This window comes from Haemaphysalis longicornis, unplaced genomic scaffold, assembly GCF_048455015.1.
Source record: "Haemaphysalis longicornis isolate Haplotype H1 unplaced genomic scaffold, Haemaphysalis longicornis Haplotype H1 scaffold_1, whole genome shotgun sequence".
NCBI classification, from domain to species: Eukaryota; Metazoa; Arthropoda; class Arachnida; order Ixodida; family Ixodidae; genus Haemaphysalis; species Haemaphysalis longicornis.
Window position 1 is genome coordinate 15,741,637 of NW_027526203.1, and position 16,177 is coordinate 15,757,813.

Consider the following 16,177-nt stretch of genomic DNA (forward strand, 5'->3'; position numbering starts at 1 on the left):
GGCTAGAGTAATCCCCTCCTGCAAGAACTTTGTTATGGCAATGAGTATTAAAAGGAGTTACTATATATTGAACAAACCCCTATTTCGTCCCTTCCATCCCGTGTCCTTATCAATCCACTAAAAGCTGTGGCTGCTATGTTGCTCCACCAATGAATGTTGCCCTGCAGTACAGATTAAAGGCCCAAACACTTGAGACAGACTCGGGCCTCAAAGTACTCTCACATTATAAACATCGCACCCCTGGGAGACCACCCCCCTTACTACCATTGAGTCGGACCAATGGCGGAGACCTTCCTGTTTGTGACACAAATATAGTTGGGACACAAATGTGGTATGCAGGGTTGGCAATTAAAATACACAGGAAAACAGCTACCAACCTTGCAGTACAACTGTGGGCTTTCTGATTTTCATAAGAGGGCAACGCTGGGCTCGGATGTCCTTGAATGTGCAACCCAACAACTGCACAAGCTTACATGCTACATTGAAAATGTGTTTCAGGACTCCTTTAAGGCTTTTGCCTACCAGACATTTGAAAAATGTCTCGTAGGCAAAAGCAGATGTGAATGAAGAGCAGCTCTGATCAAAGGGTTCTGCGATCTGGAGGGTTAGCAAAAGCAAAGGTCAGTGCAGCTGCATGCCACCGTTTGCTCAATACACCATTTCTTTCACTCGTTATAAGGGTGAGTAAGATTGTAGGAGAAATAATCAAAGCTTACATGATTAGAAAAGCCAGCGCCATGTGTATTACCGGTGCCTCTCACTGGCGCAACATTTCCTTTTCCAATGGGAACAAGCCGGGCACTTCCTGCATAACCTAGCACCATCGACTGGTTAGCTTTGAACACTCCCGCTACTTTCTGGAGGAACTGCTAAAACAAGCTCGCCGTTTGGACTCGTGCATCTGATGCCGACAGCCTGTGTCCGGCATGAAGTGCCGGGCTTGTGCCTTCGTGGGAACCGAATATGACTCCTCCGACATGTTAATCAAGGACACCAATGCTTTGGCAGCAGCAGCAGTGGTAGAAATAAGGACTTGTGTTGGCCACAGCCCCTTTTCCCCTCCTCTCTCTGTGCTGCAAAAAAGGGGCCCCAGCAGAAGGGGTTCCATAAAACCACTGCTGAAGTGAACATGGCCTCGATTTCATATAACCATTTTCTGGGAGTCGTTGGAGTCTGTTTTTACAGCATGGAGGGGAAGGAAAAAAAAACAAAAAATGACTGGGCTGGAGACTTAGGATACAGCCTTTCACATATTTCTGCACTTGACCAGGGAAAGTCGGCGCACCGTGCTGTCGTCGCTCACCAAATCCTTGTGTACTAGCACTACCATGTTTTCGAGGCCTGATGATGAGAAGGTAATGGATTCATATAAGACCAAAACATAACAAAAAAAAAAAATTGACTGAAAACCTACAGCTTTCATGAACTGCCCCTGGCAAACGAAAATAAGTGACAATGAAGATCTAAACATTTTGAAAAACGTGTAATAAAGAAAGAACAGGTGTGAATAAAAAATCTATTAAAGCCAGGGTGCCTGCATGTACTGCGACTCCATTGGCGGCACCAAGTACCTTCGTTCCCTCCTGCCGCCATTTTGTTCTTCAGTCCCCTCTGACAAGATGCTGCAACACTAACTTGCGCACACACACACACACACACACCTGTGACCAGCTTTGGGTGTGTGGTGATCTCAGAAAGGACAAGCTTGTGGAGGGAGGGCCCAATAATCGCAAAATTCCACCCACAGCAGAGCCTGGCTGCATGCTACAACAACGAAGGAGCACCTGCCGGTGGCAATTTTGAATGACTGAAAGCAGCAAAGTGTCCCGCTGCACACTCTAGGCTTAGCATCGAGCACTTTGGTCACATACAGCTAAGACAATTTCCAGTGAAATTTTTACAAACATTACTGATTCCACTCATGTGTGAAGCCTCGTGTTCACAAAAAGTGCCGCACTAGTGAGTGGCACTGCAAAAAAGCACTGGAGTTAAAAAAAAAAAAAAAGCATGGGGGGTGGGGGGGGGGGGGTGGGGGCGGGGAGGAGGGGGGTGGTATATCGTGCAATTATGTTGCGTTTATAGAGGTAACAAACATACCAGTGATTAGCAAATTTTGTTTGATCCCACATGTAAAAAAGCACATCTCAAAGGAAAAAAAGAAGCATGATGTTTCCCTGGCTTGCAACGTGTTTTTGTGGACATTCCCTAAAACGTTTATTCATGCCCAAATTAGACAGATTAACCTTGCCAGCAATCTGCTAGATAAAGCCCCAAGGAGGTGCCAGTGTGCCATCGTAACTGACGTCGGCAAACTAACAGGTGGTAGGAAACATACTTTGTTGTAAGAAACGTAAGAAACGCACTTTTCTCAGTAGGATGTGTGTAAATCAACCAAAATAACTTTAAAAATTGTTCCTTAAAACCTTAACACGGTAAGGACAACTGAACAATGCCTGTGACTCATTTCAGCATTTTTTTTAAAACTTGGAACTGGACGCTCTTAAGTAAACAAGCAAGTAACAGCAGCTGGCTTATTCCCTTTTCTAGGAACCTTGCTAAATAAAGAAGAACACAGAGACATAACACTGTGCAGTGCTGGTTTCTCGCACTGCACAAAAGAGAGCGAAATGGGCAATTCTAACACGGAGTGTTGACGAGAGCATTCATGTTGAACGCCTGCTTAGATCTTCACACAATTTTGACGCCTTACAACAGGATAAAAATAGGATAGCAGCTAAAATTCCGCACGAACAGCAGACGACAGATGCAGAGGGAGTCCCTTAGCCTACGTCACGCAAGTGCTCTTTGCAGCAATGCCAGTGGTTGTACTCACCAGCAACGATAAGCAAGCTCAACAGCAAGCCTAGAAGTCTCACTCATGACCAGGAGGGTAAAAGAAAGAAAGAGAAGGAGAAAAAGCAAATGTGCACACGATTCTCTTTGGGAAGCCATGTGAGCCAAGAACGCGAGTGGCATGATTCTGTCAAGCAGCAATGTCCACAATTCGAATCTCCCTGTGAATGCGTTGGCAAGAATCTGCCTTACAGTTCTCCACCTCCGCTCAATCAATCCTCAATAAGAGCTAAGAATCAGCCTTTATTCAGCTTCCTTCAGACCACGAGCACAGGACACAGTTGGCCCCGGTGAGAGCAATGCCCTCCTGGCATTACTTTCACTGGGCTCCTGCCGTTTTCAGAGTACTCACAAACCTTGAACAACCCCACGACGAGGCTCATGACTTGCCCCCTGAGAGAAAGTGTTCAAGTGTTAGCACTGGCAGTGCTTAACGGGGCGGTGCTGTCCGTGTGGGAGGGGGACAGAAAAAGGGGACACAGGAGACAACCTCTGCTTCGCATCGCAGAATAAACCCTGGACAGCTGTTAGCAACCAGCGGGGTAAAGAAGAGGTGCCATGCACTGCACTCGGGGGATGGCAGAATGGACAGGCCAGCAGCTAGGCAGCCAGTCTCAAAGAAAGTAACAACAGCAGAAGGAAAGGGGACCACACGGTGGGCCCCCCACGGTCCACGGGAGGGGCCAGCTCACAGGGTGGCCACCTCGCCCAAGGAGGCCTTGATGATCTCGCCGAAGGTGCTGTCAGTGGTGGCCGTGGACGAGGAGCCGTCCTCGGTGGTGGCGACGGGGGAAGTGCGCCCCCCGGGGGAGGCCGGCAGCAGTCCGTCGGTGGCGCAGTCCCCGCAGCCCACAAACACGGGGTCCACTGGCACCAGGCCCCGCGAGGCTAGCGCGGCACTGCTCCGCCCACCCCTGGCCACCGCACAGCTCAGGTCGGTGTAGTCCCGCCGGGGCGGGCTCAGGTCGGCCGCCGCCACCTCGGTGGGCCGCCCCCCGTCCTCTTCCTCCTCCTCGGTGGAGTAGTCAGAGTTCTCCGAGTACGAGGTGCCCTCCTCATCCTCCTCCGAGCTGTAGCGGGTGGCCACAGCAGTGGGCGGTGGCTGGGTGCCGGCCGCCACCCCATTGGCAGCACCGTAGTAGAGCAGGCGGCGGGGGTCGACGTGCCGGTAGGCAGCCAGGCTGCCCGCCGCCTGCTGCTGCTCCAGCTCCAGCCGCATCAGCGTGTGCAGGAAGTGGGCACGCACCCGCACGGGATTGAACTCGGTGCGGCCCGACGTGTTGCCACACCCCTCCTGGGTGCAGCCGCACGGGAAGGACAGCCGGTCCACCTGCCGGAGAGGGGTATGGGTGTTTGCACGCACCCAACCGTCGATACCCCTAACCGCCCAGGGCTCAGCACTGGAAACCGGCCAGGCTTCTGAGCCTACATCATCAGCAGTGGGTTCAGCTCTGGGCCTCTGCAATTTACTGCCCACTTGAGACACAGTGCAATGAATGCCCATGGTGGTCTCTGGCGACATTTTCCATCAACGTCTACATCCCCCCTTGCTAAGGAGCCCGGTTGATGAGCGTCAAAGAAGACTGAATATAAAAGTATACACACGAGCAGAAATAACCACAGCCCTCTATTACATCCCACAGAAACCAAGCAGCTGCCATCGTTTAACTACTAAGGATCATCAAACGCAATTTTGAGTCCAAGCTCAGAAAACTGAGGTCCACCAAGGACATGTAACACTTCACTTTTGCGCAGCATCTGTAGAACACTTGTTTTGCGAGGACTCACTCTCTGTTTCCACCTTACTGCAGTGCATCATGGGCCAAGGTGAAAATTTGGTTTTCCTCACCAATTCTTGGCCCAGGCTCCAAGCCCAGCAAAACCCGGCCAATGGTCGAAGCATCGCTATGGCACGTGTCGAAACAAGAGTGTGCATCAGGCCTTAGATGAGTAATGTGATGGTGATTTCCCTCTGCACCTGGCTCCCCCAGACAGCAGGGAGTGTGATGACGCCTACACGTAGAGGTGCTGTCCATTGTACAACCCGTGGAACACTTGCAGCATTGCATGGCCACATTGCTCAAAGGGATGCAAAGCCCTGACGAATTGTCCCTCAACCTTTCAGAGGGGACGCACGCATGAGTGGGGGAAAAAGCTTTGCAACTGGGTGCTGAGAAACAGGGTACTGATGCATAATCCGAGCCACCTTTTTTTGGCACCCAAACCTGGGGAACTCGTGCTGCAATCTCGCTCTTCTGTGTCTTGGATGTGCAGATGGGAGGCCACAACAACAACCACCAGGGGCAATATCACCATCATCATCATCAGCCTGTATACACCCACTGCACGGCAAAGGCCTCTCCCATAGATCTCCAATTATCCTGGTCCTGTGCCAACTGTGACCAATTTACTCCTGCAAACTTCTTGATCTCATCTGCCCACCTAACAATACCCCCCGCCACACTTGTCTTCTCTAGGGACCTACTGTTACTCCTTAATGACCTGCGGTTATCTTGCATTCCCATTACATGCCCTGCCGACGTCCATTTCTTCTTCTTAATTCCTACTAATATGTCCTTAACACGCGTTTGTTCCCTGACCCACTCCGCTCTCTTCTTGTCCCTTAATGTTACACCTATCATCTTCCGTTCCATTGCTCGCTAAGTTGTCCTCAATTTTAATTGAACCCTTTTAGTGAGCCTCCAAGTTTCTGCTCCGTAGGTGAGTACTGGTAAGATGCAGCTGTCATACACTATCTTCTTCAGGGACATTGGTAGCTGCCATTCAGTATCTGAGAATGCCTGCCGAATGCACTCCACCCCATTCTTATCCTTTGAATTATCTCTGCCTCATGGTTGGTATCCGTGGTCAATACTTGGCCTAAGTAGATACATTCGCTTACCACTTCCACTGCCTCACCTATCTCAAACCGCTGTGCTCTCCCGAGGTTATTGAGCATTACTTTAGTTTTCTGCATATTAATTTTGAGGCCCACGGTTCTACTCTGCTTGTCTAGTGCGGTAATCACGCTTTGCAATTCGTCGTCCGAGTGAATTAGCTGCATACCCCCACCAAGGGTATATAGTTGGAAACTAGCATATTATTATTACAGTGCAAGACTCATGGCAGCAGCAGAAGGTGCAAGGAGGTGGCTCACAATAATGGTAAAGCTGACAAGGTAAAAAAACGTGTCAACATAATTCTAGGTGACTACAATTGTAGAACGTTGTAAGTTTTGGCAGGGCACTGGCAAAAAAAACTGGCAAGTACCTCCAGGTTTTCTGGTTGAACTGTAAAGTAACAGCATACACAAAAAACCAGCCAAGTGGCAACCCTGGTAAGTGATTGCACTACCCTCCTTCAATGTGGTAAGCCTATGTGCATGTGACAGGAACAAACGTTCAAACTTGGCACTTTACGCACTGTCGTGGCAGATTACAGCGCAATTCAGACCACCCCATGGTTCTATAATGTGCCATGATATGCACGGGTGACCTAAAAACTAATACATGCTCAAAAAATAATTTTAGTTACCACTAAGCATCAGCATGAGAAAAAATGAGTAGTCAATCATTGACAATGCTCCATCTCCATGATATTCTTACATTCTGGTGATTTTAAGGTGCAACAGTTGCCCCTTCAACGAACCCAGCCCAAATTGTTCCCTTACAAACTTTTAGAGTCCAAAAATATGCCCGATAGAATTTTAGCGAAAGCCCTCGCACTTGAGATGATTTATGATGTCCTAAATAGAAATGTAGCAAGCAGTGCTTCACGTGCCAAAGCTACGCCTGGGCCACAAAGCACGAAGTAATGGTAGATAAATTAACACCACCTGGGGCTCTTCGAAGGCCAATTGCGCTCAAAATTTCAACCTCTTGAAAACGTTATTTCCGTATAGTCTGCCTAAAAATAATGCCAGTTACAAAATACGACAGCTGAAATGCGCGCATCTGCGGTGCAAGCGACCATCAAATATTGGAGATTTTGAAACTGAAATTGAGAAGAGCACAGCCGTTACAGCCAGGCTGAAGTGATGTTCCAGCCGGCTAAGCCGGCAAACGAGTGGCCCCACGTGGCTGGCCGGCCGCAGCAAACCTGCGCACAACACTTTACCCTCACCGCAGCCCTAGGAGAAGCATGCCCAGTGGAGCTCGACCGGTTCTCCTGGCTGGGGGTAAGAAACAGCACAGGGCTGGCTGCAATGTCACTTCCGCTTCATGGCTGTTTACGCGATCCGCCAGCAGATGCAGCACCGCTAGCGATAAAGCTATTTTGAACGTTAGTAACTAATTTATTATGCATTTCACGAGCTACCAGTTATGCCCCAGTTGGTTTCATGGTACGCACTGTACGTTGAAAGTAAACTTGTCCGAAATGAAATTTGAGTGCAGTTGGCCTTAAATGTGCACCAAAATGTTGCACACGCAGGCATTTTTGCTCACTGCTTCCACCAGAAAAACAACTGCTGCATCTAGGAATCAAAACAGTGACTCTGTGTCCAGTAGCACAACAAGACAGCCAAGGAGCCACCACAGTGCGGTAGAACATGGCAGGAAGTACGGGAGCGGCCTGCAATTGCTGCCATGCACGCGCACAGTGACACTGGTGATGGCTAATTCATATTCACTGTTCATCAAAATGCAAAAAACAAACAAACAAAAAAAAGGTGAGGTGGTCTACACCACTGAGAGTGGTTTTTAACTACTGTGCTTCTTGGCAATTCAACCTCTGCCATTTTAAACAGTTAGTCCTACTTACATGAGGCACCTATAACAACATGGGGCAGATCCCCTTTGGGCGGAGGAGCAGGTACGTTTCAGAATGTTCCGTGACAAGTGCCGCAGCCTTAGCTGTGCTAGTTCACAAGGCATTTGGAGAAGAAGTAGTTGATGGGGAACCACCACTGCTGTGTGTGCACAAAAAATGCATCCAGCAAATCCCCGTAGATGGCTTTCCCGACTGGCGCTTAGGGCCACCCCTCGCCATTTGTGCACCTTACTCTCTCCACCACAGAACAATCAAGAGAGTCAATACGTATGCAAACAAAGCAAGTTTTCCTGAGAAAAAAAAAAAAAAAAAGACTGCAAACGCTATACAAGGGCCAGAGTTAGCGTCAAACAAGGAACTTAAGTTTTGTTCTGAACAATTAGAACTATTAATGTGAAAACAGCACACTGCTGGGGCTAGCTTGGAGCTGCATTTCAAAAAGAAAAACTCCATGTAAAAGATGGGACAGCGAACAAGACAGGGCTGTGCCCGTAGTCTTTTTCACTGTCCCATCTTACGCAGTTTTTCTTTTTGAAATATTACTGCTGACCCCGGAGGGCATGAATGATTCTATTCATTCATGATCATTCATAACCTTTAAATTGGTTCACCTTTAAACCAGCCCTAAAGAGGCGGACGTTAGTTTTTCCATTTCTTCAGAAAAACCCCAAGTTGCATTACACAACTGTTTGTGAAATATCCCGGATATTCACCAATTACAATGTGAAATAGCAGAGTACTTGTTCCAGTGTTCTATCACAAGTGCGCAAAAAATTCAAAACTTTTATACCTGAACCAGGTGGCTGGGTCATTATGTGAGATTCTGTTTCTTTGTGTGTAACAAGTCTAGCACTAACTTCCTGTGCGCACCCAGTGCCATATACTACTACACTTAAAGCACTCCTCCTATCTTTTATGCAACTGCTAAAAGAGTGGCGCTATTCTGCCTTAGAAGGCTACAGGGCAAAATCCTAAGTTTGAGCCCCACCCAGCAGTGCCAATATTTTTTCCAATACCCGTGATATTTTCACCATAAAATGTTCCCTCAGCTCCATTCTGAGCATATTTTTTGCAAATAAAAATGTTCTCGTATCTTCTAGGTCGCCCGTGTGTACGAGATTTCGGCGCATGTTAAAGATCCCCAGGTGGCCAGCCCTCCAGCATGGCGCGCCTGCGTTGCGTTAAACCCATCAAATATCAATCAATCAATCAAATTGTACGATCTTTGAATGGAAGTTCGAGGTCATCATGCATGCGCATTTTATTATGTGAGTGAATATGGTAGTTGGTGCTTTCTTTACCGTTTATTCAATAAAAAAAAGTGCCAGCACTTTCGTACTACCCTTTGCAACCCCTTGTGTGCGTGGCGAAATCAAAATAGGCCTGCTGACCCCCTCAAGAAGAAGAAGAAAACTTTATTTTTGCAAGGATCCCCTAGTCCGGAGCTTCCGGGATAGCCGACAGGGCCTTCTCTGCGCGTTCAATGAGTGTTCTTTGCACTTCCGCGCTAGAGTCGGCCAGCCTTCTTTCCCATGAAGTGGGGGTAGGATTGGGTATGGGGGCAGGTTAGGGTTCTGTGTGCATGTCCAGAGAGTGTGATAGATGCTAGGGTAGTCCCCGCAGTTAGGACACTTGGGGGTACCCGGTAATCGTTGGAATCGGTGTGTTAGGTGCACAGTAGGTAGCGTGTTTGTCTGAATTTGCCTTAGTACAGCGGATTCCCGACGAGTGACCCCCTCAAACTGACCAGGGGGTGCCACAGTGTGCTGTGCCTTGTTGATGCAAGGAGAGGGTGCAAACAGAAAAAAACCTGCTTTCACGTCCCTGCTTTTACACCAAAACTTGCAGATGTCCTCAGTGCATTATAATCATGCATAATGCGGCTATTAAATATAAAAATCACACTTTTACTATGGCATACGATGGCCAGGCACACAGGAGATCTACCCCTGACTTTTCTGGAAAGCTGTGGTCAGAGGGAAAAGGAAGGTGTCGATCTTATGCACAGTAACAAATTAGGGGCCATACATACAGAACAAGAAACGAAATTTAAAAAAATAAAGGAAGAAAGAAAGAAAATGGAGCTTTGAAGTACAGGCCTTTGATGGTAACTGAGAAGAACTTCTTGCTGGGCTAGTTGGTGAATAGCTGCCATGATTTGAAGCGCAACGAAAGAAAAAAAAAACACAAATGAAACAGAGTAGACAAGATAGTGCGTCTTGTCTACTCTGTTTCATCATCCGCGTTTTTTTGTTGCGCTTCAAATCATGACAGCCTTTGATGGTAGCTGTCCGTTTAATGGCGCAAGGCCACCACAGGGCAAAGAGCAACAAATAAAAATTAGTGCTTAATGAAAGTATAGCTAAAACAGAGTAAGTGTGAAATGACGTAAATGAGAAATAAAATGGCTGGTGTGAGGCTGTGAGTATGTGCAGTAAAAAAGAACTGCAAGAATTTAATCTCTGATACACACCTAAAGACATGAAGAAAATCACGGCATCGGCAGCCAAAAAAAAGAAGGATGGATGTAGTGGAATATTGTGCCTGTACAACTTTGGAAAGTGTTTGTGTTGTGTTGTGTGGAGAGCCTTGCAGCTAATTAGTGCGTGAATAACTGGGTGGCCCTCTCCACCTGCTATACAAGGGGTCAAAGGTCCCGTGGGCAGGTAGGTGCAAGTGTGTGCGTGAGTGTGGGCTACGCATAACCTACGCATAACGGCGACTTCCATGTATCTGTTCTGGGTGTCAGTTGTGCATAGTCGCAAGTGTAGTTTTATGTGTAGTTTGTTGTCTGTCTGTTCACTCCAGTCTGCTTGCCATGTTTTACGAAGTTGCTGCCCGATGTGTGGCCAGAGGTCGGTGTACGTAGTGTTATGTCGACTGCATTGCTAAGTGCAAAAGCAACGGCCCTTTCATCAGCCACCTTGTTTCCGGCAATCTCCGCGTGGCCAGAAACCCAGAAAACTGCTCATTCGAGTTTTCGAGTGTATGCAGACATAATCACATTAAAAAGAAGATTGATGACGTGGATTTTACTAGGCTTTTTTGATGATAACGCCTGAAGAACACACAGGCCTCTGCCGAGAAAATACAGGTATGCACATTCATAGTTCTGCGTGCATGAAGGTTGGGTCAATAAGAAGCACAAAATTATAAACACCTGTATTTACCTGCAAAGACGAAAAAAGCTGCCAAATTGTAGTCCTTGGTACCGTTTTTCTCGAATCGGTAAAACATAAGTCACATGATACAGGGCAAAGATACCAAGGTGATAAAAATTGATGATAGATGTTTCGAAGGCATCTATAGGAGACAGCAAGTTCGGAAGTTTAAAAGCATATAACAAGTCGTACTTTCGCTGGTACCCTAGGCACCATTTGTTACACTCGACATACAGGCTGGCCACCGGGCTAGCGCGGAAAGCGCCAGACGAAAGGTGCAGCCCCAAATGCAGCACTGGGTCAAGCATTTTTAGAGCCGCTTCCTTTGCTGATCCATACACGACACTTATGTAGTCCAACCGTGGGCCTGCCAAGCTGGTAAAAACACGCAGAAGTTTGTCCGCACAATAGGAGTGATGTGACAGAACCTTCACTGCACTTTGGTAAGTTGTTTTATGTAAGGGATGAATGCCAGTTTTTCGTTAAGAACTAGGCCTAAAAGCTTGTGTTCCCTGTTGACCAGATGAGACACTGTTTAGTTTTATGTCTGGATCTTGCCGGATTCCACGCCTACTTTTTTCTGGATTTGACGTTCACAAATGGACAGATTACAGGATTTCAAAAATATTTGCACATTGTCCCCATACATAGAAAAAAAGGTAGTTGGCAGCAGTGCTTGCCCATGCAAGTTCATTTTTACAATAAACTACATTTGCTTGCTTGCCCATGCAAGTTACATTTTTACAATGCACAGCTCAGAACTCCTCCACGAGGCACACCATCTCCTTGCACATGAACCTTACAGAGTGCGGAACATATTCTCACCCAAAATGCTCTTTGCTTGCAAGCGTGTCAGCTTGCAAGCGTGTCAGCACGTTGCTCGATAAACTGAATAGCCTAGGGTCGCCGAGGACGTTGTAGCATCAAGTGGTGTCATCAGCCTTTTTGAGGTCAAAGAATACTATCTTTTACATACGATTCCCACGGAACAAGTAGATCGTTTGCGAGTCATCCTGCTTGAAATCCTGCCTGGCTGCTATCGAGAAAACCATGGTATGTTATTTATCGTCTTCTCAAAAAGCTTGCACAGGCAACTTGTCACAGTGATGGGACGATAACTTGCAGGGGAAGATGCGTACTTACCGTCCTTGAGAACATCATCTACAATGGCCTCCCTCAGAGAACTGGGAAGGCGCCCCGATTATTTTATTGTGTAAAGGAGCCATCCAGACGAAATACGTTTGTTTTATTAGGAGATTTGGTGTTTTATAGTGCCCCGAGTACTTGTCCAGCAGCAAATGATGCTTTATTCACCAAAAAAATCAATTTAAGTTAAAATTTTGATTCTCCCACCAAATCGCATTCCATGACATCTGCGAAATTTTGATTCTCCCACCTTTCTGTATTCTTTACCAATGTATGTACTGTATTATATGCAATCTTCCTAATAAACTTCAAACTTCAAACTTCAAAAAAAAAATCGCATTCCATGACATCTGCGATGATGTAACCAGGACAGGTCTTCAAGCGAACGTTAGTACGCTGTTTAGTCTGCAGTGAACTATGGAACGCCTTGTTTACTGTTAGTCCTCCTAGATGGCGCCACCATAATGCACAAAACCCCTGTTTGCCCTCGCTTCGTTTGACTGTGTTTGTACCTGACTTGTTTTTGTTACGGTTGAAAGTAACTAAAGTTTGGGTTTGGGCTAGTTGGTTCATATTTAAACTGGGAAACAGCGCTTTAAACGAGGGCAGCGAAGAAGAAGACGCTAGTGTCTGTGTCTTCTTCTTCGCTGACTTCGTTTAAAGCGCTGTTTCCCAGTTTAAAAACGGTTGAAAGCAATCGTTTCATGAAACATTGGGTATGCTCGACAAACAGGGTCACTTGAAACAATGTCTGTTATGCCAATTGGCCAGTGTCGTGTAAGACAGCCCCTAAGCGCTGGACTGCTGTGCAGCTTCAACAGGCATAGTGCTTGCAGTACCAACAGCAGTACGCACTGGTGCTTCTATGTTTACGGGTGCGTTCGTAACTTCCTTTGTTTACCTCCCCAGTGTACTCCTATATAAAGAATATGCATTAAATTTAGGCGCAAATAGCTCGTTCTGCCAGCTTATAAGCCCTGCCTACCTTGCACTGGCTTTTGCCAGCCTCAGCCAATCACACAGCTGCCTATAATACGTCATAGGTACCAGTGCAGGAAATGAGCTAGTGGGTCACGTGGCCATTCTCTTTTTTCGTGATTATATATAACTACAGTGTAGACCATTTATAACGTAACCGCTTATAGTGCGGGACCGGATATAACGCGGGTTTTTGCGACCACCGGTTTGCCTCCCATAGAACTCAATGCATAAGCATACCGCTTAAGATGCGGTTCGCCGAAGCACAATACCGTTTATAGTGCGGTTTTTCGGCGGGTCTGCTGATCGACCGGCGCAGCTGAGGCATCGTTTTAGGGTAGCAAAAGAAAAAAAAAAAAAGGGTGAAATCGGCCATCTGACGCAGCGTGCACCCCTTGCCCTCCTCTAACGTAGACACCCAAAGAAAAAAAAATAGGCACCCTTTAGTTCGTGCGTACCTGATAACCACAACTGACCTTGCTTGATGCTTCTCGGAAGATAGCGACAGTATCCCCATCCGCGCGCGGCAAGTTGATTTTATTAATCGTGAACCGCATGGCCCGTTTTCGCGCTCGAATCGTGCACATCAGCGTTGCGCGTTTTTTTTTTTTTTTTTCGTGCTCGTGTCGACGATTCCGCGCTCGCGGTGGCTTCTTCGCGTGGCAGTGGGAGGAGCCTGACAACTTGCACCAATGGGGAGACGCTACGTAATGGCGGGAGATTCGAAGCGCTCCGAGCCGGCTAGCCGCGCCAGAGATGTTTAGGCTTACCACCGCGGTATTTTTTGATGGGCGCTTTCACAAGCAGCGTGGATGGCAGTTTATATTCCACTTTTCGCCCACATTATTAGCTCCTTTTTTGCATGAGCGTCTTCGCTTGCGCCCCGTGCGGCATTTCAGCGAGCGGTTAGAAGCGGTCGCTGGAACTTACTGGAACTGCCTGCACCGCTTCACGGCCAGTGCCGACGCCATGTTGCCGCCTTTAACCGCGCCGCTCACACCACGCCAGTTGTATCCGCGCTGGCGTGCACTGCACGTTTTCGCGATACCAAATCTACCACGCGGTTCACGCTTTAGAACGTTGTTGCTGATAAGCCACCGCTCTTTCCCTTTCCGAACATTCGAGCCGCGCGAAGCCGAAGATTTCCACCACCAGTACGTTGCGCTGATAAGCAGCCGCCTTCGGCATCGTGAACACAAGGTGGGGTAAAAAAAAAAAAAATCCCGCTGGCGTTCTTATCACGTCTTGCGGCATCTGTTCATATATGCTAAAAACGCAGCCATGGTCTCAAAACAAACACAACGGAAGTTAAAGCCGCGCTCGCCGTTTGTGAGACTGCGCTTTTGCCCTGCAGCAGCGGCTGATGTTAAAAATAACACGAAATATAGACCGTGCCTTCGTTTTTAAGTGCTGTGCGTTTGAGTGATGATAAATATAGGTTGACTTGAGAGATAGGTGGCGATGTGGTTGAATTCGCGCGTGTTTTGGTTATAGTGCGGTACCGCTTATAGTGCGGATTTTTGCGGCTCCCGCGACATACGTTATAAGCGGTCTACACTGTAATTGGAGTGAAGTTTGCGTTAAAAGTGGCATCAGTGTTATTCTAACTTAGCAATCTTTCAAATAAAACAAACTCACATTTTGCCTGCATGGCCCCTTTAAGTGTACGAGTGTTTCAAGAGTGTCTGCGTGTAAGTTTTGTACCATACTGTATGTAATGCTTGTGCTTAGAGCAACCCTAAGCTCTTGAAGCAGAAACTGAGTCAGAAGAAATGTTTGACTTGTCATGTACAGAGTTCTTTTCGAAGCATATTCTTTTTTGGATGAATGTGTTCATGTAATGTGAAGAGCTGGAACATGAAGTGTTGTGCAAGTTCGTTAGCCTGGTCTTCGAGTGTGTCCCCTGTTGTGCTAACCAGGGGAAGGCTGTGTTGTCTAGTGTCCTTTTAAAAAAGCAACAACATTATCTGACATGGGGTGTCGGCAAAGGATAGATACCCCAAGCCTTGTTCTGGGCTTCTCACACCCACCTACAGTCCTCATTTCACCAGGGCCTTGGGTGGCGTCCTGATCGACGAATATGTGCCTTTTGGCAGTGATGATGAACACCTTCAGAGCGAAGTATGCAGAACTGATGAAGTAGAGATGTAAGATGAGCAAATTAAGCGCAATATCGTATGCCTGTGCGGAAAGTGCAGGGTGTACTTGTGCGTGGATGACAATAGTGACTGTTTGTTCCTTTTCCATACTGCTGCGTAGCATGCATCGCTTCCAAATTTTTGTGTTCAAGCGTACAAGTGTGCGGGAAAAAGCTTAGCTCCTGAAAAAAATTAGTTTTTTTCCACCAAAGCTAGTGTTCATCTTGTCCACTGTAACAAACATTCTGCATCTTGCAAAATAAACGTCTGACTCAAACGAAACTTCTTCCTTTGCTTTTTCTAGATGCACAGGTCCGCACAAAAGTAAACGGAGCACGGGAATGGTGCGCCGGTCAAAGAGTGTGTTTGCACTGGCCCCGCCGCCCGATCTGATATGTTTAATCGCCGCTCTGCTGGCGTGTCATGCTCGGCGGGACGGTCTTCAAAAGGCAGTGTGGGGCTATAGAGGGGCGCTGTTTGCATTGCCGCTCGCAGGCATCAGCGGCGACCGAATCCGCTGCTCATGAGCGGGACGAAGCTGCGCGCGCCCGGAAACGTGCCTTGTTGCGCCCCGTAAAGGGCGGCATAAAATTGTAGGCCGCTGCGATTCGGCAGAGCATGTCATTGCTACATATTTAATTGTAAGCCGGCAACAAAATTGCCATGTACAATATACAAAGCACATTCACAGACATTTTCGTTGTTCGAAAAAAAAATCTCGCTTACGAGATTTCTTCTTTTATTTTGGGTTTGTCCCAAGTTATTGATGCCGGTCAGTCCAGGTCTGTTCGGAAGAAAGGGAAATAAAAAATGTCCATGCGGTGGAAATTCTGTATTAGAGAACACCGCAAAGAAATAGGTACAATCGTTGCCTGCTATTACAGCGGGCCTCACAGGGCGCATATTTTGTTCTCGCATTAAAACAGACGTTATTTTTAACGAGCACCTTATATTAGCTAAGAAAGTGTTGCATATTTATATTAAACTCTGCATTGAATTGAAAGATCGCTTCACCGCATGACCTCAATGTCTTCCAAAAAGCACCGTCAAGGCCCCAAAATGACCAATGACGAGTATAGTCGTCAGGACCGATGGCGACCGCACTCTTAATCGGTTAACTTGGTACAAAAT

The 16,177-nt window shown here is 47.2% G+C and overlaps 1 protein-coding gene across 2 annotated transcripts in view; it reads right to left on the reverse strand.

Annotated features, from left to right (window-relative positions):
* Positions 1-2,042: 2,042 nt before the first annotated feature.
* LOC144175263 (cysteine/serine-rich nuclear protein 2-like) overlaps positions 2,043-16,177 on the reverse strand; it is a 45,129-nt gene continuing 30,994 nt past the window's right edge. For both annotated transcript variants that reach the window (XM_077704360.1, XM_077704365.1), the window contains one exon: positions 2,043-4,183. In XM_077704360.1, coding sequence (XP_077560486.1) covers positions 3,542-4,183 — 642 coding nt within the window. In that variant the 3' untranslated portion in view covers positions 2,043-3,541. The remainder of the gene's footprint in view (positions 4,184-16,177) is intronic.